This window comes from Coccidioides immitis (genome assembly GCF_000149335.2).
Source record: "Coccidioides immitis RS genomic scaffold supercont3.4, whole genome shotgun sequence".
Classification (NCBI taxonomy): Eukaryota; Fungi; Ascomycota; class Eurotiomycetes; order Onygenales; family Onygenaceae; genus Coccidioides; species Coccidioides immitis.
The window spans coordinates 957,955-981,840 of record NW_004504311.1 but is presented as its reverse complement, the minus strand read 5'-3'; the positions used below and the strand labels follow the sequence as shown (position 1 = coordinate 981,840).

Genomic DNA, 23,886 nt, shown 5'->3' with positions numbered 1-23,886 from the left:
GTATCCGGCAAGCAAGGTATGCGCCGTGTGTGCATACTAGCCACTTATACTACTTTAAACTGAATTGGTGTAGATCCAGCAGTTTGTATGTATGTATGTAGGTACGTAGATATTATGTACAGACATGCAACTGCTTATCACCCACAAAGGAAAAAAAGAGGTTAAGTGACTTGCTTGGCTTCACCATCAAGGTTACTAGTCCTAAGCACCACGTAGAGGTGCAAGTCATGCTTAGGTGTCGCACACAGGGCCCGTGCGACTGGGCTGGGAAGGGGATGTGCAAGGGAAACAAGATGTATAACGACAAGACGCAGCTTTAAAGAATTGAGAAGTGATACATGGGCTATGCAGGGAAAACAGATGTATGACGGCATGGTAGAATGTAGAATTAAAAGAATTTAAAAGAAGTAAATAGGCTATGCAGGGGAAAACAGATGTATAACGACAAAAGACACAAAAACCGGAAAGCGAATGCCCATGAATGGCATAATAGCAGGAATCGCAAGCCGTGTGTGGGAGTCGCAGCCGCCGTTCGTCCGCAGTCGACACCGTCGTTCGTCAGAATCGAGGTCGTCCGTCGTGGCCGCCGCTGTTCGCCAGGAGTCGAGACCGTTCATCCGTCTGTCGTGCCCGCCGTTCGCCGAGAATTGAAGTCGTCCGCTGTGACCGCCGTTCGTACGTCCGTCGCAACCGCCGTTTATCGGAATCGAGGCCGTGCGCCGGAGTGGAATTCGACTGGAGTCGAAGTCGTCTGATATGACCGCCGGTATTCGCCGAGAATCGAAGTCGTCCGCCGTGACCGCCGCTTGTACATCCGTCGCAACCGCCGTTTATCAAAATCGAGACCGTGCGCCGGAGTGGAATTCGTCTGAAGTCGAAGTCGTCCATCGTAACCGCCGTTCGTCGGAGTCCAGGTCGTCCTTTTATTACCGCCGCTGTTCGCCGGGAGTGGAAATCGTTCGAGAGAACCGACGACGGCCGGAGTCGATACCAATGTTCGGGGTGCTGATTCAACCTAGGTAGTTAGTGTAGCCAATATATATATAGCTATCTATTTATGGAGTTGATTCTATATAAAAGCCATTCCTAGATAAAAGTAAGACTGGCTTGTCAGATGTCAAAGGTAGGGTCGCGTCTGCTTACCGTAACCACCACGTTGAAGAAACACACGGAGGATCGAGACTAGTCATGGGATTAGAAAACGGCCGAAGGAATCAATGACAGCTGTGTTAGACCGATGTTCGGACGTTGCCTTGACAGATAGTTAGCGCTGTTGTGTATTATTAGCGGTGGTGGAATTGTGTTGTTAGTGTCAGAGCACCATCTCCTGCTGCAGATATGCTGGAAAGACAGAGACGACAAAAAAAAAAAAAAAAAGGCCAGAAAAATGAATCCAACCGGGGGGATGAGGCCCCTTTTATAGTCCAATCCTGGGAATGACTCAGAGAAGTTGATCTTGAGGTCGTCAAGAGGCAATCAGTCATAATATGACCAAACACAAGGATCCTGACTCCTCGGGGCCACTGTCATTCATATAAAGAATGGTTGAGTCACCTTGTTCGGTGATAAGAAACGACAAAATACCAATATTCTGACAATAATCTTGTTCGCCATAGAGAGAGTATGACTGCAAGAGGGTATGACTGCAAGAGAGTATGACTGCAACAACCAAACAAGATGCAAAATGCCGAACTTTATCACTACAGGTCGCTGTCATGATTTGATCCAGAGCTATGATTGGTCTGGTAGTGGGTGTGAGAGAAAAAATTGTATCGGTGTTTTCAAATAGCTTGTAAGATGTGTGAGAGCATAATATATAACCGTATATTCATACTCGTCAACAGTCAAACCAAAAAGACGACGCCGATGATGATGCACACAATCATGTCGGCATTCCACTGCCTTCTCAGTCATATGCTGCTATACACGGGGACTCCATACAAACCAAACCTCCCTCTCCACTCTAGTGAATTTATCAAAGGCATTTAGACATCGAAGGGCAAATATAAACGGAAAGAGAAATAAATATTTCGCAAGAATGAAACGGGGTAAGGCTCGTCGTTACAAGATCTCCTAAGCAAACGAGAGCTTGATGCTTGAGTCATCATCATCAGTAGCCCAAGCGTTGTGATTTAGGCCTGACTTGTCGAAATGTGCCAGTCGAGGAGGGTCGTTGTGCGTCTCTGTTGGTGATTGAGTCACGGAATGTAAAGGAGTCAGATTCGATGACACGGGGCCCAGTTCGTGGTTTCCTGACTCTGCCAGAGAGGGTGATGTCGTAGATGGTGTCTGGTGGTATGCGGTGTCGAATGTCATTTGGATTTCTTCTTGGCGCCATGACTCGTTGAATGGGTTTCCATCGGAAGGTAAATCTGGTAGGGGTTTGAAATCTTGGAGTCTTGCATCTGCTGGCTCGCTTGGTGAGTCAGAAGCTGTGTGAGTCTCAATTGCGGCTTCCTCCAGTTCTGTGCTCAGCGGTGGTGCTTTCTTCTGTCCGTGGAAGCTCGGAGACGCAACGGGAGATGGTGGATTGAGATGCAACTTCATCGGCGGCAATGTTGACTCGAGTTGTTTCACTTGAATTTGCTCACTGGCTAGTTCTGCTCGGATTGCATCGATATCAAACAGGACCGTGCCTCCAGGATCAGCGTTACCGTCACACGAATTGGTAGGGCTGCGATCACCCTGGTCAACATCGTAAGTCTCCCATCCCTTTTTCTCCGCAAGCTTCCCTCGTTTGAAGAAGCCAAATTTCTTCTTATCTGGCTTCTCTTCCGCCTGCTTCCGGGCTTCTTGGATCTCACGTATAAGCTCTCGCTGTCTCTCCTGATGGCTATCAGGGTCGGGATCTTCTATTTCGGTGAATTCGTCGCTTTCCACCTCCCATCCAACTTCTCGAAGAAGTCGGGGCATGGCAGCTCGGTAGGCCATATGGCCGTTTACAAACTTGGTGGCATCAAAATTCTCAATCCCAGGTATACCCTCAACAGGTGCCAGGCCTGCCACACGCATGATTCCGCCGCTCGTGGCTCGGAAAAGGTATCCCAAAATCCAATCATTAGACGCGTATCCGTTCACAAACCTTCCTGAAACAACACTTCGAGCTTTAAGGTACTCGTCTTTGTTTGCGACAACAGGGGAACCAAACAGATATACGTTTTGAACTATGCCATACGCTCTTTTATTTGCAAGCTCTTTCAAGCAAGAGAAAATCAACCTTGATCCCAACGAGAAACCTAGAAGAGTGACCGGACGGTTTCCGAGATTTCGGTCGATAAGCGAATCGGCCAAAATAAGGCCAGAGGCATTGGCCCGGGCAAGTGACACGTTCCAGGGATTGTCAATCAAATAAGAGAGCTTTGTGAGAACAATTGGGAGCTGTAACGAAGCCATTAACGCAGTCAAGATTGTACTTCCGAGAACTTGCTGAAGACCCTGGGTTAAAGCCTAATTACGGTCAGCAAATTAAAGGCAGTGGAAGAGTAAACAGAATATGTACCTCTGTCGCAAGGATGTTGATAGTAGCACCCATGCTCTGAAGCATTTCCGGCTCCCATAAAATGGAGTATATGTCGCCCATAACAGGGTCAACTGTACTATATGGCAACCGAACATCGTCCACCTTGCCAGTCATCCATCCAGCGGCAGTAACAATCAGGTTTAGTCTCTTGTTATTATGCAATGGGCGATACTCGAAGGTTTTAACGGCTCCAGTCCGTCTGTTTGATGCCCTGATACCAATTGTACTTCCCGTAAGAGTGGCACCGGATGTGATCAATGCAGTACCACCCACTCCACCAAGGAAAGCACCAGTGCCGGATACCCCGATGGTCGTGAAGCCCGCAGCCAGTCCAGCCCCAATGACAGGGGCCAGTAAGCCGGCTGACAGGCCAATGACCAAGCCTCCACCCACGGTCGCGAGCCCCATAATCATGTATCTTCGCTTCAGTGCTTCCTTCCTGCGTTTTTCCATATGCTCAGCCTCATCCCATGTTTCTTTGTTTCTCTCTTCTTGCATTTCCAAAGCATCAACAACCCGTTTCTCAAATCGGCATATTTGCATCCAGGAAATGTCCATCGTCTCTGCTACCCGCTCAAGCAAACGACGTGATCTGGCATCATATGTTGAGTCTGCGATGAGCACCAAGAAAAGATCGCACAGCACCGTCCACCGGAGATCAATATCAAGCTTCTTAGATGATGGTAGTTGAGAAGGCGTTCGCACTTCAGGCAGGTCATCATTTTGATGTTCTGAATAGGGAGGTGGTGAGGTACTAGTCGAGGGAGTTTCAGAAGTCCCTGAAACAGAACTGGCAGGACGATCCGCCTTGGAGCTCGCAGAATCAGAGGCATCCTTTGCAGCCGAACAATCCGCAGCAGGATTCTTGACTCGCGAGTTTTGCATAAGGGGAGGAACGAGGTCCACCGGTTGAACTCCATGCTCAGCCAGCTGTTCAATCATTACTTGTTCTGCCGCGTCGATCTCCATATGGCCATAGAGTCGAATCATCATTTGCTGGCCCCATTTTGCTGTGGCGTCAGCGGCATCCGCTAGATATTTACGAGCTGATTTTGTGGATTGGATACCCTCCAGGTCCTTGACCATCTGGAATATAATGAGGCGAGTTACACCGACGTAAGCGATTCTCTGTCCCTCGGTGAGTAAGGTCTTCGTTGCCTGTAACTGAGACATGGGGTCTCGAATATCATCCTCAATGCCCAGCGCATTGGTTTGGGGCTCTGGAAAAAGGTATTTCGTCTCCTCATCTAAACTGGTAGCCGATTGGGCATCCTCATCAATCTGAACTCTGGTATACCCCTTCCCAGCGCCCCCTAGGCCTTGATATACGGCTTCTTCATCTTCTTCTTTGCTGCCACGCGCCACGAGTCTACCATAGTCATCGTAGACATCAAAAGAACCGAGCGCTGGCATAGCTTGCCAGCGTTCGTCATCTTCGCTATCAGTGGATTCATCCTTCGTTGTGAGCCTCTGGTGTGACCATTCAGACACGGCCGGAGCGGCGGCAAGTGTGTCACTTTGGCCGCCGAGTTTCTCTATCTCGGAAGGCTCCTGATTGGGCTGGGATTGTTCGGAGGTATCTACGGCTGATTTTTTCAGTGTCCGATCGGCGATCTCTTTGGTCTGCTGGTCCGTGTTAATTATTGTATCCGGTTCTGGATTCTTCTTAGATCTATCTATATCACGAACTGGTGCAGATACAGAACGTGTAAGATTCTGGCGCGCCAAGCTATCCTCAGTTTTGCTCCGTAGAGGCAGGTTATCAGTGCTTCCCGTTGACTTTCCGGTAGTCGCGATGGCTGGCTGTGAATTGCTATCAGGTGAAGGTCTAGCTTTTCGAATAGGTAGTCCAAAATCATCCAACTCGACTCTGGGTTTCTGGGGAATTTCGTCCGGTTTTTCCGGGGCCTTTTTCCGGATCTGGCGTGGCGGTCCCCCAGGAGCTCTGTACTCCTCACCTCGACCATTGTATATATCTGCAACGGGTTGCGGGGCGCTTACTTCAGTAGGCAGCACCGAATTTTGGTGTGTCGGCATCGACAGCTCCGGCTCATGGCTGCCCGTGACGTCGGAAGTCATGATAGATCAAGCGGAGATACCACGGCGTAACTGACCACTGCTTGTATGTCTTCAATAGCATAAGACAAAGTATTCAAAGCGTTTGTTTCTCCAGAGGCATCGGACGCGGGGCGGACGACACATAATCTGAGGATAAGCCTTTGGGTACGTCGGACCGATTTCGACGAGAGACTCAGGGCTTCGAGTTGCCACACTTCACAGAAAATAAGCCGGGGAAACTCCTCCAAGTCAAAAAGAATGCTTCGGGCATTTGGCCGTTACTCTGGATAGCAGAACCTCCTGTTCACAAAAAGGGTGAGTGAGTGAGGGTGTTCTACTAGACACATGACGAAATGTTCCCGTGGAATGAAATGAGTTTCAACATCAAGGGTTCACTTACTCCGTACAGCCCTTCGCAACCCTAACAATGAAAACTAAGATGCAGTAAAACCACAAGCAAAGAACCCATGAACCTCGACCAACGCCTTTTGACACACAATGATGGACCACCACAAAATACGCAGGAGTTGGGGGTTATGTACAGCAGTAAGGGGAGCTCCAGCAGGCAGTGTTAGTGCGCCGACTAACAACAGGTGAGCCAGGGGCCCCGGCACGTGATGGCAACAATAGCCCGCCTACGAGTTAAACAGCTGGCCCAGCCGGCGGCCGGATGGAGCAACCAAGGAGGCGGAGCAGACCAGCAAGATTTTCGAGCAGAACATCCCACCCTCCCCTGTCCTCCCCATGCTGCCGCAGGTCCTGCGTTGGCCCCAACAGCCAAGAAATGACAACTAATCAGTTACCCTGCCAGGGCGCGCGGGACAAGAGCTATGCATTTGACACTCACTATCCAACCGAGTTCCAGTAACTAACCAACTAGTTATAAATAACTAATTAAGCATAACTACATAGCTACTCCATACGGAGTACTCTGTAGAGCAACTGACCGACTCACTACATTAAGCAACCCTAATCTGAGACTGACCTCAGTTCACGCAACGACAAAGCTTTCCCAGGATTTCAGCGCAGGCATGCACTCAGCTTGATATGCTGGCAAACCTCCCGCCCAGTTGAGCTGCTCACGCTTCTTGCCCGGGATATTCGCACCCATATACCAAGAGTCCGCCAGGGGCAGAACGCTCTTGTTTGATATTGTGTTGATTTTATTTTTCCACTCCACCTCCGCCTCAGCCTTTGGTTCAATATATTTCAACCCCTCCTCCCGCACTTTTCTAATCATGCTGACAATCCAATGGGCCTGGATTTCTATGCATGAAGGTCCGTTGGAGAATGCTGTCGGCCCATGTGCTCCGTAAAGAAAGAACATGTTCGGGTAGCCATGGTGACACATTCCAAGATATGTGAGGACGCCATCTTTCCACTTTTCCTCCAGAGGCCTACCATGAACATCACGCAGGCCCAGGGACACCATGCTTCCTGTGATGCTATCATATCCCGTTGCAAGCGCGATAATGTCGAGAGGATAAAACGACCCGTCACTGATGAGGATCCCATCGGGCCTGATCTCCTCGATGGTGTGCTTCCTCAAGTCGACCACATCTACGTTTGGCTGATTGAAGATCTCATAGTAGTTTTGCTCTAGTGATGGTCTCTTTGTCCCAAACGGATGGATGGGTTCCAACGGCGCAAGAATATCTCGTTTCCTGGGGTCCTTGATTCTCTCGCGGGTCTTTTTGGCCCAAAAGTCATAAGCATGGCGGTTTGCCTCGAGTCCGAAGAGCATGTCACCATACCCGCCCAGCCAGAATTGAAAGCCGCCATTTGTCCATAACTGCTCGAAGAATGCCTCGCGCTCTTTCGGAGTCGCATCTGCCGTGTGCTTTTCCAAAAAGGTGTACCTCATACCGCCAAATGTCTGAAGCCGGTTTCGGTAAAATTCAGGATACGTTGGCTTTCGACTTTCTTGCTCTTCAGGCGTCAGTTTTCCCTGGCGCATAGGTAGAGCAAGGTTTGGAGTCCTCTGGAACACAAGCAGACTGGCTGCGTCCTTTGCACACTCCTGAGCAATCTGTACTCCTGTGGCCCCCGTCCCTATAATACCCACACGCTTCCCCTTGGTTTGCACTCCCTCATGAGGCCAGCAGGAGGAATGATAGACCTTTCCTTTGAAAGTCTCAATCCCCTTGAAAGGAGGGACATAGCGTTTCGCAGCAAATCCCGTCGCTGGAATAAAGAATTGGCATGTTGTTGTTCGGCCGTCATCCGTTTCGATTTTCCACACCTTCTCCGTCATATCAAATTGGGCCCCTATCACCCTCATGTTGAACTCAACATCCCTTTTAATATCCCACACCTTATCAACGTGGTCGAAATATTTCAGAATTTCCTCGCCTGCCGGATATTTCTCTGTCCATGTCCAATCTTTCCACACTTCCGGCTCCGAGTACTCATATACTGGAACTTCGGAGTCCACTCGGATTCCTAATCGCGTCGGAAGGATTCTACGTCAGCATTTCTCCAAGATGCACGCATGAATATACGGAATGTGCAAGGTAAAGCAAGGCCTTCTCTACCTGGATATGCATTCCAATACCAAATTCCTCCGAGAGCGGCTTCGGCTTCATAGACTTTGCAATTCATCCCCATTTTCCGGAGTTGATACAGCATGTACACTCCGGAAAACCCAGCTCCGACAATGAGAACATCGTAATGTGGAATTGGGATTGAGCCCATTGTGAAAATGACGAAGTTGGAGTCTTCGGAAAAGCTAACGAGAACGGGACTATGTTAAATCGTGCAGAGAAGTTAAAAAAAAAAAGAGAGAGAGGGGGGGATATCATGTGGAAGATGTGGATAACCAAAGACTAGTTGTTTCCTTATATTCTTCCTTATATTCTTGGAGGAGCAGACAGAGGAGGAGGCAGAGGAGGAGGGGTTGTACGGAAGCAAGACAACTTGATACGGCGGCCAATGGGCGAGCTGTATGAACGCCTCTTCCGTAGTCATGTTGCCAACGATATTTGGATCGGATTGAGTCACCCACCAGTTGGTGGTGATTCACGAGTGCCACTGTTATATTTTTCAAACTTATCGCGGCATCCTAGTCTGGAATACAAGCTTATACAAGCTCAGCTCACGCATACTCGCACAGGTCCATACAGCCTACTCTAAGCGGAGGACCAAAATCCTTGATCGATGCCGTGACATGGCCTTTGCACAATAAAATGCCTATCGCCCGGGCGGCCTCGACGCATCGATCTCTTGCCTCCGAACATCGATGCTTGGTCAAACTCGGAAGCACACCAGAATTCGCGACACTGTATCGCTCGATATTTCAGATTTCGCATACTCGGCGGTTCTCCGAAATGACGAGAACCGTGTTCACCCACCCAGTGCGAACGTTAAGAAGACAGGGCTTGGGCTCCCATCGTAACACAGGGACAGTTAAAAATTGCATAGATTTATATGTGGCATCCAAGATAGCGTCCTTCGCGTCGACTCCTGTTTCGACAGACCAATCAGGTTATAACAAGGACGGGGTGGGTGCCCAAGCTAGCTAACAAGCAAATCTTAGCTGAAAAGCTGCTCCGAAAACCAGGCTGGGGGAGATAACTACCCCACGGGGAAGCTCCTCCACCCGAGGTTCGTCACTCTCGATCCATGGAAATCCAACAAACTAGATTTTGTGGCCATATAATATTAACTGCATTGAACTTTCTACGGGTCTACGGAGTAATTCTGTTGAATGTCATTAGATCAAGCTGGTAGGGATTAACTTGTTGGTGAGCCCGAGGCGCTCGCCAGGGAGCAGCCACAAAGTAGTTACGGAGTACCCAGCGAAATGAACTCACTGGCCGGCATTGTTGCAGAACACATCGTTGCAAAAACTTTAAATCTATGCATATCACTACGGAGTACTCCGTACTCCGTACCCTTAAAACTTTCTAGGAGGATTCATATGCAACTAAAGCTGCCTGGTGCTAATGTCAGGTCAGTGTATAAGCCGTCTCACCCAAAGCTGCAAGCCCTGAGAATAGCATCTAAGAGAGCATGGCTGTAGTTATGTATGCACTGTACGGAGTACATACACAGCTGTTCTCCCTATATGGATCTGTATAGTACATTGCGGCAAATGGTGGCTGCAACATGGGATTGCGGGAACTCTCAGCCAGCTACCTCACCTTCCCGACCCTCTGGGGATAAATCGTGTCTTTCAGATCCGTCTCTTTGGATCCGGTGGCAGAACTCGAGGAAATACACGAAGCTGCTTTCTCGGCCACTTTCTCTTCCTCGTAAGTATCCTTATGAACGGAGCGCATTGATCGTCACCATGGTTGTCTATATCAAGTTGCAGAACAACCTGAAATGCGACAAATTTAAGAGTTACATAACGCCACTTTTGACTCTTCTCCTTTCTTGGTCAGACAACTGAGTAGAAAACTCAAAACCCCTCCTCCTAATAGATGTTGGCCAAGGCTGTGAGTTGAAGTAATGAAGGCATGAAGGCGACCTGGATGCTGTTTAATACGCGCCATTCGACAGTCATCTCGAATGATAAATATCCACAAGGACAACTTTGTCCAAAAGTGCTAAGGAAATAAGACTTAAGAAGTGCTATCATTGGCTCTACATTATTGAAAATGAACATTTTGAGGAGACAATGAGCCCGTGACTAATATTTTGCGCGGCTGTATTCGAAGAAAGGAAAGTAGGATTGCTGGCTGTTTGTAAGGAGAGACTTGGATTTTCAAAATCAAATCCATCTACCCAACTTGTTCCCGCTCTAAAGCTGAAGACATCTACTGCCAAACAACAAAAAGGGGAAAAGAAATTCTCTGAAATCAAACATAGAATGCAGCTGCGATAGCAAGGGCGACGAAAGAGATACCCCGCGGCTGCAAGATTCCTGCAGCTCCCTCAAACTGAGTTGGCGTATGAACTGGTGTAGAAGCTGGCCGGTCTGTGCTGCCAGAGGAAGCTGCCTTGTCATGGGCTCTGGCATAATGGTAGCCATAATTCTTTGTTTCCTTAGGTGGAGGGGAACCATCACAATACCTGAACCAATATTAATCAGGTGACCCTTTCGAGTGAGATGGATTCTGAAGACCTACCCATCATCATAATCACAGTCACCATACTTCTTGGGAGGTGGTGGAGGGGAGTAATCATACCCATCCTTGCAGTCACCATAACAATCTGTTGGCTTAGGGGGTTCTGGCTTCATTGAGGTTTTCGAGGGGCCATCACAATACCTGAACCAATATTAATCAGGTGACCCTTTCAAGTGAGATGGATTCTGAAGACCTACCCATCATCATAATCACAGTCACCATACTTCTTGGGAGGTGGTGGAGGGGAGTAATCATACCCATCCTTGCAGTCACCATAACAATCTGTTGGCTTAGGGGGTTCTGGCTTCATTGAGGTTTTCGAGGGGCCATCACAATACCTGAACCAATATTAATCAAGTGACTCTTTTGAGTGAGATGGATTCTGGAGACCTACCCATCATCATAATCACAGTCACCATACTTCTTGGGAGGTGGTGGAGGGGAGTAATCATACCCATCCTCGCAGTCACCATAACAATCTGTTGGCTTAGGGGGTTCTGGCTTCATTGAGGTTTTCGAGGGGCCATCACAATACCTGAACCAATATTAATCAAGTAACCCTTTTGAGTGAGATGGATTCTGAAGACTTACCCGTCATAGTCATCACAGTCACCATACTTCTTGGGAGGTGGAGGGGAGTAATCATACCCATCCTCGCAGTCGCCATAACAATCTGTTGGCTTAGGGGGTTTTGGCTCCATTGGGCCGTCGCAACTACCTTTTATTAATCAAGTTGAACCTTTTTAGGCGAGGCTACGAGGGCTTACCCATAGGTATCGCAATAACTGTGCTCTTTAGCACCTCGTTTCCTCATTTTATATCCATATTCATCATAATGACTGGGCGTGGCAGAAGGCTTCTCTCCTTTACAATTTCTGCATCTGCATCAGTCAAGAGCACTTATGTTAATAAAAAAAAAAAAAAGGAAGGAAGAAAAAAGGCAAGGGGAATGTACCCATAATCATCACCGTAAGATTGGCAATCATGTGGCGGATACTCGTAGCCGATGGCAAAGGGACAAGCTGCTATGGCTGAGATGATGATTATGCGATAGATTTTCATGGCGAAAGTTTTTGCACCAGAAAGTAAACCCGAATTAGATCAGAAGAAGATATGCATGCAGTTCTCTTGGGCTTCAGGCTCGGGGACTATACGGGCTTTTATATCCTGCTGAACGGGAAAGGAACCAGGCTTGTGCCGGCACTAGCGACCGGCGAGCCGGTGCGAATTGTTGGGGCCAAAGGGACATCTTTACAGCCACGAGGAAGCCCATGTCTAGAGATGTTTCCCGCATCTGTTGCATTGTGGTTTTTTGTTTCTCTTCACACTCTCTTTTCTCAAGATAAAGATGACCTTTAGGCTGGCCTCGGCGTCCGGGCTACTCTGGAACCGTGTATTTCTTGAAATGAGCTCATTACCAATAGAAAAAGGCGTAGTTGAACATCCTTAATCCATGATGGCCGTCCCATGGCGTTTTCTCGCATTACCATATTCGATTAGTCCTCGTTTAGCCATCACCAAAGGCCCTTGGTCTTTCCCATGTGCTTTGTGGAAAGCTTAATTCGTCAAAGGGAGGCAAACCAGTTGGCAGTTACTGAACATCCCTCCCAGAGTTTACTTGCTTGACGCTGTAGATCTGATAGAAACATGCTTCACTTTTGCTTCCTGGCAGCCATGACGAGGAACCCCGAGATTGACCTTCGAATGAAGACGGGCTCGTCTTGTGATAGCAGGTAAATGGTACTCAAAGGTCGACTTTCGTGCGATGACAACCCTGAACGGACGAGATTTGAGACTATTTGCATGCCAACTACCAACTTTTCAAGATTCACGGCCTGAGATTAGGTTGTTAGAATAGAGTATGTCTCGTTGAAACTTGATGCCCATACCTAGAAGCAATTCAAAAAAAGCACTTCGAACGAAGCTTAGTCGAAAGTGATAGCAGCCTTGATGGCGGACTTGTTTCTCATCGACCCCAAGCAGTCAGCCCATTGCCCAAGGATCGAAAGCCACATAGCTTACAAATGCATAAGAAAACCAAAAGGTTGGTTAACCTTAATCTTCCCGCTCAACCGACCACAGGCACAAGCCTCCAAGACGAGGTTGAGCCATCTCGGTTTCCAACGATTTTCTCCCAAGGACTCAGAGCCAGAACTATATTCCTGGCGCCACGCGGAATGCCAAAAAGTGTATCGCCAGCGGTCGACCTCATACACCAACGCGCCTGGTCTTAGAGACTCTTCGATTCTAGCCTGCGGTCTAGCACAGATATTTGAGTCATTGACGCCCTTGTAACCACGCCATTTATAGTCGATATCCTTGCAATATTAATGTCCAGAACACTTTTTGGCAAATCCAGATCGCAGCCATGAGCTCGACAGACACGTTAACCACACAGTAAAGGGAAATGGGGCGGGGTCAAAGTCTTACCTGGAAGAAAAGCATCGAGATGGCAAATACGACCGTTTTGCAAGACCGTTGTCCTTGGAACCTCGATACTTGATAATACCTACGTAGTGATGATGTCTAACGCCCTGGTCGCGTTAGAGTGGTGGCCCCGAGATAGATACAAAATTGCTATTGGATACGATCTCCTCCGTAGAGCGAGGACAAAACTTTGTTGGGGCTTGAAGAGTTAACTCTTTGCAGTGTGCGGTCAAGGAGAATATTGTTAGTTTCTCCGAAGAATTTCCAGATAAAGACGGCGAGGCACACTCTTCTGAGTGCTAGTTGATAGCAATGTGCGGATACATAGATCAGGGATTCGAACTCGGCAAATTATCTATCCGAGTGGCTATGCCGTTGAGCTTATGTGGAACACCAACTCATTCAGTTCCTTGGTCTCTGAAGGCTTCTCTGGGATGTGGCTCAATCATCATCATCTGTTGGCAATCCAATATCAGAATGTGTGCATAGGGTGACCTTGCTTGACTAACATGGTGCAATTTTGTGTGTCCTATCTCCAAGCCTTCTAATTCACTTTGATAAATGTTCGCGAAAATACATCCTCATAGTCTGGAGCAAATCAGTGATCTATTCCTCCTTACCACCTAGAACTCAGAGAGGTAAATGCAAATTTATCCTGTATCCAAGCTGATTTGCAAATTGTATAGCGGAAATGAAATGAAGATGCAACACTGCGATAACTCCACAAATGCCATTCAATGCTAGATTCCCAATAACACCATATCAGATGCAAAAGAAGCGCTGACATACGCCTCTATTTTTGAACATTTTACCATTATACCCTGCGCAGATTTGATGGCCACTGCTTCTTGATAGTCAAGTGAATAGCCTCGAACCGGGCCTTAACGGACATTCTTGCTCGGCGAGGGCGCTTTCAATGATCACCCCATCATTTTGGCAGGATCGTCCGGGTTTTCCCTTGTAAACTGGTTAATTATAACTAGCGGGTTGTGTGGGGCATGGAGACTAACGGGGCCGGTTCCCATAACTTGCTTGTTTCATTAAACTGGTGCCTATTGGTCGTGTTAGCAAGAACCTGGATAGGAGGCAAAAAGGAACTCACTCACTTATTGTAAAAAGTCTTCGTGAGACAGTCCTTGCCGTATTCTCGTTCCAGGAGTGTGGTATAGGCGTATGGAATTTTCGCAGTGACACCCTCGAAGTAGCTGTCACGTAACGGGAATATATCCTGCTCCTATTCAAAGGTTGGTCTCTTTAATTTGCCCCAGTTTAACCTGTTATTAGGATCATACATTGTACTTGTGCCGGTCCTTGGTCATAAGGGCACCCTTTTGGCCTTTTTTGCGTGCGTCATAATCCTTCCGTACACAGGTTATATCGATGAACAGCCCGGACGATGTGTCGATCCATCGTGCGTCAATCACGTTGAGCGTATCTTCTGGCGATCGGATCACGAAATTTGGGTTGATCTCGAGAAGGAACTTGCGACCGGCTGAGGTACCAGGAACGTTGAAATGATGTTCAGTCATGTTATAGTACTGCGCTAGAAAGTACATCGTCGTTTCGGAAACCTGGACGTCGATATCTGTGTCCCATGGCATGATCTGTATTATGGCGAGAGTCAGCAAGGATAGAGCTATTGGGAGCAAGGCCAGCCGACTTTCTGATTCCACCACCATCCCAGCAGCGTCCCGTGCATTATCCAAGTTTCTGCCCCGATATCACTCATCGTGGAAAGGTAGGATTTTACCATGGCAGTCAAATGTGGAACTCGTAGAGAGTCTTCGAGAGGCTGGGACGCAAATCTATTATCGGGGTCAACAAAAAATTCGGACTGTGGCAATTCCCGTTAAACATACCGGCCGTCATAATGATAGTGGAAGCTAGGCAAATGGATCCGGTGTTAGTACATATACGGAGTGCTCAAGTAAGGTTCAAGAGGGTTGCACAGGCGTTAGGGCTAGCAGGACATACGTTGATTCGTCTGCAAGTGATGTCAGCCACGAGAAGTGACAGCTTGAAAGTGTTGTGCCCAGCGGGGGAAAAAAAAAAAAAAATTCAAGAATTGACAGGTGAAAAGGAAGATCACTTACGAAAGTACTTCTCAGCAGGGTCGCCCTTTTTGCCGCTGTAATCCGTGTTCATCGATGTTCTGACGCTCATGAAATCGGCATCGCAAACGGCTGGCGGAACGATGAGAAGCCATATCGCAAGCAGGAAGGCTGCTACCATCTCCAAGGATACAAAAGAAGACCTTCAACCTGACAATGACAGCACAACGAGACGCATGCTATCAAGGTCAGTTTATATTTTGATCCAACGCCTCGATCGATTCGCCGTCGTGGAACAATCTTGTACGATGGGCGGGGAAATCGAAAGGAAAGAGAGCAAGCGACCAACGTAAGGAAACAGGAACTTGGGAGCAATATGTGCGAGGTGGAAACGGACAGGGGGAGGATATATATGTGAATGGAAACACGGAACTAACGGAGCGTCCAGGGGTCTGCTCCAGGCGATACATACTTATGTTATTACAAAAGGCTAAAGCTTCCAGGAGAGTTCGAGGACAAGAGCAAACTCCATCGCGCCGGGGGGGCCGCTGGGCCAGCGGCTACGGTAACCTTTCACACCCATCGATTCTCCCTTCAGCCTGCCTTGTTTGAAGGTTGTTTGGTGCTGTTCTGGCGCAACGGTGTGGAGACTTGAGACCGCTAGTCTGCAAGCGGAATGGCGCCTCAACGGGGCCAGCCTTGGCACTTCCGCTTTGGGCTCCACCTCGCGTGCTGTGTGGCTTGTTCAATTGGCGAGCCATCCCAGCACTTGAAGACCTTCCGGTCTTACCGCCCAGGTCAAATCCTCGTCGACGCGTCACGGTGTCCCGTCGGCCGAGGGCCCAGCAGCACCTACAGAGGGCTCGCTGCTCCGGAGAGCTGTTGGCCGCAGCCCTTGTTCAAGCCCCAGCGGCTCTAGCCTGCTCGCCTGGCCTGGCAGGATCTCCGAGCCTGGTTGCTGGAAATCATGGATGTTTTAGCCCTTCAGGTCGTCAGCATGGTTTTTGGGTCCTTGATCACTTTGTTACTGATGCACAGGGAAGCAGCTTGGATGGGTTCTTGAAACCGCCGGCCCAAGGTACTCCTCATACTCGTTAGTGACGTGTTTGGATCTCCGGCAAGGACGGGGATGGGGGATTTGATCAACATGCAATCCGTATTTCTGGGGGCTTTTCCGCAGTCCTTCATCATCACGAAGGAACAAAAGTATCTTGACATCCCTGCCGATTGAAATGACAACATACATACACGGAGCAGGCCAATCTCCTGGCAGCCAGTGCGGGGACCTCAGCTTTTGAAGGCCTCATCCTTACCATGCTCGAGACTCCAGCCTCACTCGAGGCGCCTGCGTGGCATCGTATCCGTGGCTGGTGGGATGGGGCTCTGACTGGTTAGTTATCCGCATCGGTTCCAGCCTTCCGCTCGACGGCGCTTCCGGAAAAAAAAAAAAAAAAAAATCTAAAAAGATCTGCTTTAGACGGCAAACGATGTCCCCATTCCGCAGCATCCCGGACAAGACTACATCTCTCTGTGACTGACACCCAAAGTTGCAAGTTTCTTCCAACATGAGAGATCGAGCACGGAGTCGCTAACAAGCTAGCATCCCAGTGGTCTCCTCCGACAGGAGCGGGATGCCTCACCTGGCGCCGGTGACATAAAACAACATGTTAAACGGTCGGATTCTCAATAGCGGTGGCGCCGGTGATTGATGTCTCTGTGATGGCCTTCATTCCTTTGTGGTTTGAATGTATTTCAGATGGGTGCCACGCGACGATAGCCGGGCTCAACGGGAGTGCACTGTGTAGATCACCACCCAAGACATCCCCCCTATGTCATAGTGTACCTAATGGTATGGAATCAAAACGTTTTGCAGACAGCACGGACGTCCTGTCAATATAGTATTGCTTCCTGCTTTCCTGAGTCAGTGCCAAGTCGATCCGCGCAAATTGATTGATGCCAAGAGACTCTGCCGAGATCCACGATCTCATATTAATTAAAATTAAAATCCAAAAATAAGTCTGCTGTGATCGAATACTAGTTGTCCAGTAGATGTGAGATATGCAAGCCAGAGAGGCTCGAAGCAGTTTTCGACAAATGCCAAAAGTACGACGCTCGACATGCCGAGTACAGGGTTTCCACTAACTAACTAACCTATTAGTTATATAACTCAAACTCACTGGCAGTTCTCCGGGGTTAGTTAGTTACTGAGTTAGTAAGTTAACTAACTACGGAGTAGTGAGCGTGGCATGAGGGAGACGTGCATAATCTTCAAACTTTCTTCCTCGAGCTTCCTTGACACTTCTCCAAATGGACAGGAGTCCCGTCTATCGATGTCATCATTCAATCCATCCATAACTAATTTGGGTCATTCGACGGATCAAGGCCTGATCGGAGAACTCAACGAAATGGAGTTCAACCTCAACTCCGTCCTTTATAATCCTACTGTTGGTTCCGGACCGACGCAGACCTCACCAAACGACTCAGACCCCGCTCATTCCTCTACCACTAACGACGCATCCAAGGATTCTTCGCCTCGGGATATCGGCAACGTAACTCCCTCAGAACCTCGACAGAATCCTCGAAGTTGTGTGACCTGCCGCCGCCGGAAGATACGATGCAATAAACTTCAGCCTTGCTCGAACTGCACAAAGGCCAAGGTCGAATGTGTCTTTCCCAAGCCTGGTAGGGCTCCGAGAAAGTCGAAGAAGGCGACGGAAGCTGACTTGCTTGCGCGACTCAAGACTCTCGAGTCTATTGTCAGAAATATTGGGAAATCGACGGCGGAGGAGGCGAGTTCCACTGAAGCGAAGAAAGATGCAAACGTCAACAGTGAATTGGGTGTCGATATTTTTACAAGCCGTTCTCCCAAGGATATAGAGTTAGATTCTGTGGATGAGGAGATGGGAAGGCTTGTCATTAACGATGACAAGAGTCGATATGTCAGTCATCGTTTCTGGACAAGATTCGGAGATGAGGTAGGTTCCCTTATCTTTGGGGCTCATTCTCAAAAATTCTCCTTCGAATTTTAGGCTAACAATATGAAGATTGAGGAATTGAAGGATATGATCGACTGTCCAACGTCGGAAGAAGAAGATGATCCCTCCTCCGGAGATTCTAAATCTGGGTCGTCACAATGGACTCGTCACGATGGATTTATATTCGGCTTTTGGTCCGTAACACACAGCCTACGCGGCTTCCACTTACCACCAGAACGGTTCGATATTATGTGGGAGACATATCTTGAGAATGTGGCCCCAGTCGTGCCCATCTTCCACCGTCCAACCTTGAAGACTATGCTACGAAATGCTGTCTCTAATCTAGACTCGGTAAATAAGAATACCGAAGCACTACTGTTGACAGTATACTATACCACCATAGCAAGTATGACACCCGAACAGTGTCTATCTCAACTTGGCGAGGATCGTGATGCTGCTCTAAACCGGTTTCGATTTGCTGTCGAACAAGCTTTAGCTAGAGCAAATTTGCTAAGCACGCGCAGCTTGGTTCTCCTTCAAAGCCTTGTTCTATTTCTGATTTGCGTGCGTCAAAGTGGTGATCCTCGCTACATTCTATCGTTGGCGTCACTCGCTATTCAGATAGGTCGGGCAATCGGTCTCCATCGTGATGGAACTGCGTTTGGTCTGACTCCCTTTGAGACCGAAATACGCCGTCGACTGTGGCTGCAAATCTGTCTAGCTGACTTTTGTTCTGCGGAAGATCATGGATGTGATCCTGTGATACATGAAGCCTCGTATGACACTCTTCCACCGCTAAATATCAACGACGAAGACATCTCTCCGGATTCGAAAGAATTCCCGAAAGAGAGAGTTGGATGTACAGACATGACCTTTCTTTTGTTCCGTGGGGATATAAATATGCTTGCAAGGAGGCTTACCCACGTACCCCCCAGCAATACTTGCAAAAAATTCATTGCGTCGTTTTCTCAGAAAGAGCGCGAGGAAATGGTGGAAAATCTCAGCAAACGCCTTGAAGAAAAATATGTACGGCATTGTGACGTCAGCATTCCCATTCAATGGGTCTGTGGAGCACTGTCGCGCCTGGTTGTGGCAAGTTTGCTGCTTATGATTCACCATCCGATGACAAGGGACGATGCAGAGGGTTCTGTTCCTGCAGTAGAAACAGAAAATCGGTTATTTCTATCCGCGATCGAAATTATTGAGTTTTCACTTCTCCTGGAGACAAATTCTAATACATCCAAGTGGAGCTGGTTCTTCCGCGCACATACGCAGTGGCACGCCATTGCGTACGTCCTGTCTAATCTATGCGTACGGCGGGCGTGTCCCGTCGTCGAACGGGCCTGGCGAGCCGTCAACGCAGCTTATAAGATGTCGGAAATGAAAGGCCAGCAAAAGGGCATGCTTTGGCCTGGGATTCGCAAGCTCATGGCTCGCGCTCTGCGCTATCGAGAAATGCAGCTGCAGCAACTCACAGCACAGTATGGGACCGGCGAGCCTTGCTGTAACGGTTTACAGCCGCCCAATGATAGTGTGGTGTCGCAGACCCTGACACCAGGCACGTATATGTCACAGCAACCACACCCTCCAAGCACGAGCGCTGCTCTCCCAATGGAGACCGAGCCAAGTTCCAACATGAATGCCGAAAGCTATGATATTGGCTCTATAGACGCATCGGGATTATCCTGGCCGTCCTTACCTCAGGATAACCTGTATGGCGCAGATATTTCCAGCATCAACCATTCCATCGCCTCTCCGCCGCCATCTTGGGATGAATGGAATCGAGTTGTGCGCGAATTCCAACTTGACATCAGGAACGATGACCTGGCAACGCTGGGCCAAGTTCCGATTTGGTTTGAATGATTTTAGCCCATTTTATGACTCTCAATTTGATGACTGTACGGAGTATTTTTATTTATTTATTATTTTATTTTATTGTGAAGCCTATTAGTTTAGAGCTGTATTTGTCCAATGGAGGAGCTCTCTGCGATGTTTCAGGATTTTGCTTTTTCTTTTCTTTTCTTTTCTCTTCCTTTTTTTTTTTTTTTTTTTTTTTTTTAATGATGTTGGCATGGTTCACAAGAAATACGTAACCACCTTACTCCAGTTATCGAATGTTGATTTTAATTCTGACAGGACATGCTTGATTGCGTTTTGTTGCAAAATTTTCGTGATCTCAAGATTCTCAGGACGTTCCCCGAAAATTGCGTTGAATCGGTCTTCGCCTCCCAAGTTCTGCGTCGATCGGGTCAGGGCTGAGGGCCTGGATGCCGTCATCTCCTGGGAGCGGCACCTACATAATCGGCATCTAGATCCGTTTCGCGTGCTAACGTTGGAATTCCGAGAAGACCATTCGGGTGCGATGCAGGCCAGTTCGAGACTGAGCAATCACAATCTGCGCTTGGACAAGCTCTGTTCTCACGTTGAGTCACATCTTCGCCGGCCCGGTCGGAGGCGGCGGCGAATGAGCTGCGGCTCTACAGGATGCCGCCAGACGGGTTGGGTGGCTCCTTCCCACGGCTGGGCGATGGATTGATGCCACCGGTTGCCTTCTTCATTGAGCACTTGCAGTGTATAATTGGATCTCCTGCGCTCCTTCCCCCGCCTGCTGGTTTGGTTTCCGCGGCGCAAAACAAAACAAGAAGCAAAAAAAATGAGGGAAGGCCCCACCAGCCCGGAAGTCCCCATTTTTCAAGGTTTTTTCCCCCCCGCTAATCACAAATTTAGTCAGCAGGGCGCGGCCGTCTCGATCCTCGCGGCTTCCTACATAGTTTCGAGTTGTTTCTTTCCTTTTTCTTTTTTCTTCCCCCGCCGTTTCTCTCTTTCCTGCCATTAATTTCCCTCGCTCTGGAAGGCGTCGAGTGTGTTGTGTGTTTGTTTGTTTGTTTGTCCATCGCTACCTAGCAGCGAGACCTGTTGTCGCGCGCTCTGCTTCAAATGGTTCACGGAGTCCAGCAGCCGTCTACACTCTTGCTTCGGCATAATCAGAATAACCGACAACCGAGTAAAGCTGTGATATCGCAGCTCTGCTCAACACTGACCCTACCACGATGAAGCGAGGCACGCCAAAGCTGCCGGTCCAGCAGTTTGTGATATTGTGTTAGTACTCTTTGGGCCTACCTGCGTATATATCTTATTTCACGATACCCGCGAAAGCTGCAAAAGATTAGTATTGCGCCCTTGGCTAACTTCTACCACTTGGTTACAGCAATATGCCGCTTCGCTGAGCCTGGTATTTTTCCACAATATCCTTCCTCTTTTTTTTTCCTTTCTATGCTATCCCTTATCGTGATCGTGTAAAGAATGCTGAGAATTCTCGTGGTCTTCAGTCATCTTCACATCTGTCTTTCCATATCTTGTAGGCATTATTCCCGCCCCTCTTTCGGTTTCTGTATCTACAGAATTTCCCATACATATCAAGTATTAGCGAGTTCCTAACCTCATATTCTTGCATCTTCTAGCCTGAAATGATTCGCAGCCTTGGCGTTCCCAAGAAAGAAGTTTCGAAATGGGTGGGATTTACATCCGCCATATTCTCGATATGCCAATGCCTCACAGCAGTCTCATGGGGCAACTTATCAGATCGAATCGGCCGCAAACCAATCATCCTCATAGGACTTTTCGTTACAATGACATTTAGCATCATCTTCGGTCTCTCAAAATCGTTGCCGATGGCCATATTGGCGCGTGCTTGTATAGGTCTCGGAAACGGGAACGTTGGTATTATCAGAACCGTTGTTGCGGAACTGGTTCCCGAGAAGGAACTCCAACCACGAGCATTTAGCCTGATGCCTCTCGTCTGGACCATCGGCAGTATTTTCGGGCCTGCATTTGGCGGAGCTCTGGCGGATCCGGCAAAAAGGCATCCTGAGGTTTTTGGCCACATTGAATTCTTCAAAAAGTATCCTTTTGCTTTGCCAAACATGGCTGCTTCAGTCTTCTTTATCATTGGTATCGTGACTGGCTTTCTGTTTCTGCGGGCAAGTTTTTATTTTCCCCTCGTCAATCAGCACGGATTCTTACCACAGCTTACAGGAAACGTTGGAGTCCAGGAAATATAAACGTGATTATGGTCTTATGCTCGGTGACATGCTGATAGGAGCCTGCTGCGGACGACGAACGAAACCAAAGACAGCTTCGCCAGTTGATGACGAAAGAACACCGCTTCTAAATGGAGACAGAACCTCTCATTGCGAAATACCACACCAGAAAAAAAGTGAAGGGAAACCTGCAAAGCTGACATGGGCTGAAATTCTCTCACCTCAATCTCAACTCATCCTTCTAGAGTATGCTGCGCTAGGATTACACTCCCTAGCGTTTGATTCAGTGTTCCCCGTCTTTTTGAATTATCCCGTGGAAGAATCCGGTGGGCACATAGGCATGAAGCTACCGTTCAAGTTTGCCCGTGGATTTGGGATAGGTCCGTGCTCTTAATTTTAATTTTCGTGGCTTAGTGATTAAGATAATTCCTACGGAGTATTTGGTACAGATCGCTAACACCTCTTATTTCTGCATCAATAGACTCACAAGCCATCGGAATTCTATACACTCTAAACGGAATTATTGGCATGATTGTTCAGTTCTTCATCTTTCCCTATACGGCGAATCGTTATGGAGTCCTTTACTGTCTCAAAATAACCTCCCTCGGATTCCCTCTTGTTTACGCCCTCATCCCCTTCACGGCATTATTTCCGACGGACGCTACTCGTCAAATTGCTGCTTTCATACTTTTATGTGCAAAACTCGGCTGTGTAGTTTTCGCTTTCCCATGCTGCACTATCCTTCTTACCAACTCCGCTCCTAGCGTCCAGGTTCTGGGTACATTGAATGGAGTGGCAACGAGTGTTGCCGCGATTGGAAGAGCCGTTGGCCCCGCGTTTATCGGTGCCGTCTTTTCTATCGGTGTGAAAATGGGGTACATGATTTTCCCGTGGTGGACACTGGCACTTATAGGACTGCTGAGTGCTGTGCCTGTCTTCTGGGTCATAGAAACTGACGGTTTTGCGGGCGCTTCTCTGGATGACGATGATGGTAGCGACGATAGTGAGAATGAACAGCCATATGAGGAGGCCCCGACAAGCTATATTTCCGGGGGAAATGAGGGCCTTATTGTGGAGCGAGTGAACAGCAAAGCAACTGATGCAGAGACGTTACGGATTGGTGAAAATGCAGCGAATGATTCGGAGTCAGACCATGATGATACTGAAAACACCAGAATTAAGGATTACTCGTCGATTGACGATCCACGACGGGGATTACGACCCAATAACTAGCGCGTCTAATTATCATAATTCGTGTTCGATGACTGACTCCCTGTTCAAAAAAGAAAGCAAAATACCCCCCGCATAGCAAATCAACTAAATCGGCGCGGTTAGTGGGGGTACTTTCGCAGATCAACGACAGCACAAATGCAAAACGATACGAGATTTTAAACTGACGAAGCAGATACAGCCTTATCCTTCGACAAAGCAGCAGAATGCAAATGATTTTATGAATGGGTCAGTAAGTGGCCATCCCAGACCAATTTTCGCTACCCGTTAATGTGTATTTCCTGCCACAATTCCTAGTGGAATGTGCATTTTCACCTAGGATTTTAGTTATTTCGGAATTTGGTTACACGTACCCATGTATCATGATTAGATGTTTATGATCAAGCAATTGAATAGATCAAAATACCGCGTTAGATTCATGCCTCATAGGCATCGTTGTGTTTACTTGGTATCTGAAGAATAAACCCGAAAATTATAGCTAATATGCAGTCTATGCCCGACTGCATGCATATA

General features: G+C 48.1%; 8 protein-coding genes across 8 annotated transcripts; 3 read left to right on the top strand and 5 right to left on the bottom strand.

Moving 5' to 3' along the window:
* Window positions 1-558: 558 nt before the first annotated feature.
* Window positions 559-888, bottom strand: CIMG_04616 (uncharacterized protein; the record flags this gene model as incomplete). Its single annotated transcript, XM_001245174.2, has 1 exon — window positions 559-888. One exon carries the CDS (start codon window positions 886-888, stop codon window positions 559-561), a length of 330 nt encoding a protein of 109 aa, XP_001245175.2.
* Window positions 889-1,753: 865 nt separating this feature from the next.
* On the bottom strand, window positions 1,754-6,129 carry CIMG_04615 (uncharacterized protein). The gene is made up of 3 exons (XM_001245173.2): window positions 5,979-6,129; window positions 3,500-5,878; window positions 1,754-3,447 (listed from the first exon to the last, which is right to left on the bottom strand). The coding sequence occupies exons 2-3, from the start codon at window positions 5,597-5,599 to the stop codon at window positions 2,074-2,076; spliced, it is 3,474 nt and encodes a 1,157-aa protein (XP_001245174.2). The 5' UTR covers window positions 5,600-5,878; window positions 5,979-6,129; the 3' UTR covers window positions 1,754-2,073.
* A 440-nt stretch (window positions 6,130-6,569) lies between these two features.
* CIMG_04614 (cyclohexanone monooxygenase) lies at window positions 6,570-8,272 on the bottom strand (the record flags this gene model as incomplete). The annotated part of the gene is made up of 2 exons (XM_001245172.2): window positions 6,570-8,020; window positions 8,113-8,272. 2 exons carry the CDS (start codon window positions 8,270-8,272, stop codon window positions 6,570-6,572), a joined length of 1,611 nt encoding a protein of 536 aa, XP_001245173.2.
* Window positions 8,273-8,509: 237 nt separating this feature from the next.
* CIMG_11356 (uncharacterized protein) lies at window positions 8,510-9,099 on the top strand (the record flags this gene model as incomplete). The annotated part of the gene is made up of 2 exons (XM_012358423.1): window positions 8,510-8,610; window positions 8,691-9,099. 2 exons carry the CDS (start codon window positions 8,510-8,512, stop codon window positions 9,097-9,099), a joined length of 510 nt encoding a protein of 169 aa, XP_012213846.1.
* A 1,051-nt stretch (window positions 9,100-10,150) lies between these two features.
* Window positions 10,151-11,747, bottom strand: CIMG_04613 (uncharacterized protein). The gene is made up of 7 exons (XM_001245171.2): window positions 11,606-11,747; window positions 11,418-11,525; window positions 11,242-11,364; window positions 11,045-11,185; window positions 10,848-10,988; window positions 10,651-10,791; window positions 10,151-10,594 (listed from the first exon to the last, which is right to left on the bottom strand). The coding sequence occupies exons 1-7, from the start codon at window positions 11,710-11,712 to the stop codon at window positions 10,381-10,383; spliced, it is 975 nt and encodes a 324-aa protein (XP_001245172.2). The 5' UTR covers window positions 11,713-11,747; the 3' UTR covers window positions 10,151-10,380.
* Window positions 11,748-13,700: 1,953 nt separating this feature from the next.
* On the bottom strand, window positions 13,701-16,077 carry CIMG_04611 (mannosylphosphorylation protein). The gene is made up of 8 exons (XM_001245169.2): window positions 15,171-16,077; window positions 15,052-15,061; window positions 14,937-14,960; window positions 14,738-14,882; window positions 14,370-14,681; window positions 14,184-14,311; window positions 14,088-14,129; window positions 13,701-14,034 (listed from the first exon to the last, which is right to left on the bottom strand). Exons 1-8 carry the CDS (start codon window positions 15,307-15,309, stop codon window positions 13,998-14,000), a joined length of 837 nt encoding a protein of 278 aa, XP_001245170.1. The 5' UTR covers window positions 15,310-16,077; the 3' UTR covers window positions 13,701-13,997.
* Window positions 16,078-17,458: 1,381 nt separating this feature from the next.
* CIMG_04610 (uncharacterized protein) lies at window positions 17,459-20,095 on the top strand (the record flags this gene model as incomplete). The annotated part of the gene is made up of 3 exons (XM_001245168.2): window positions 17,459-18,103; window positions 18,173-18,767; window positions 18,846-20,095. The coding sequence occupies 3 exons, from the start codon at window positions 17,459-17,461 to the stop codon at window positions 19,964-19,966; spliced, it is 2,361 nt and encodes a 786-aa protein (XP_001245169.2). The 3' UTR covers window positions 19,967-20,095.
* Window positions 20,096-20,834: 739 nt separating this feature from the next.
* CIMG_04608 (MFS transporter) lies at window positions 20,835-23,788 on the top strand. The gene is made up of 6 exons (XM_001245166.2): window positions 20,835-21,202; window positions 21,312-21,335; window positions 21,433-21,461; window positions 21,565-22,083; window positions 22,139-22,523; window positions 22,625-23,788. Exons 1-6 carry the CDS (start codon window positions 21,154-21,156, stop codon window positions 23,374-23,376), a joined length of 1,758 nt encoding a protein of 585 aa, XP_001245167.2. The 5' UTR covers window positions 20,835-21,153; the 3' UTR covers window positions 23,377-23,788.
* The last annotated feature ends 98 nt before the right edge of the window (window positions 23,789-23,886 follow it).

What these genes read in the sequence shown, in the direction of transcription:
- CIMG_04611 (XM_001245169.2), bottom strand. Translation starts at nt 15,309, where the DNA reads ATGGTAGCAGCCTTCCTGCTTGCGATATGGCTTCTCATCGTTCCGCCA. An exon ending in CACTATCATTATGACGGCCG is followed by an intron (nt 14,883 to 14,936) that starts GTATGTTTAACG and finishes CCCCGATAATAG; the next exon opens with ATTTGCGTCCCAGCCTCTCG. An exon ending in AAGTTATGGGAACCGGCCCC is followed by an intron (nt 14,035 to 14,087) that starts GTTAGTCTCCAT and finishes CCAGTTTACAAG; the next exon opens with GGAAAACCCGGACGATCCTG.
- CIMG_04608 (XM_001245166.2), top strand. Translation starts at nt 21,154, where the DNA reads ATGAAGCGAGGCACGCCAAAGCTGCCGGTCCAGCAGTTTGTGATATTG. An exon ending in CATCTGTCTTTCCATATCTT is followed by an intron (nt 21,462 to 21,564) that starts GTAGGCATTATT and finishes TGCATCTTCTAG; the next exon opens with CCTGAAATGATTCGCAGCCT. An exon ending in TGCCCGTGGATTTGGGATAG is followed by an intron (nt 22,524 to 22,624) that starts GTCCGTGCTCTT and finishes CTGCATCAATAG; the next exon opens with ACTCACAAGCCATCGGAATT.
- CIMG_04615 (XM_001245173.2), bottom strand. Translation starts at nt 5,599, where the DNA reads ATGACTTCCGACGTCACGGGCAGCCATGAGCCGGAGCTGTCGATGCCG. An exon ending in TCAACATCCTTGCGACAGAG is followed by an intron (nt 3,448 to 3,499) that starts GTACATATTCTG and finishes GACCGTAATTAG; the next exon opens with GCTTTAACCCAGGGTCTTCA.
- CIMG_04613 (XM_001245171.2), bottom strand. Translation starts at nt 11,712, where the DNA reads ATGAAAATCTATCGCATAATCATCATCTCAGCCATAGCAGCTTGTCCC. An exon ending in TCTTACGGTGATGATTATGG is followed by an intron (nt 11,526 to 11,605) that starts GTACATTCCCCT and finishes ATGCAGATGCAG; the next exon opens with AAATTGTAAAGGAGAGAAGC. An exon ending in AGTTATTGCGATACCTATGG is followed by an intron (nt 11,365 to 11,417) that starts GTAAGCCCTCGT and finishes AATAAAAGGTAG; the next exon opens with TTGCGACGGCCCAATGGAGC.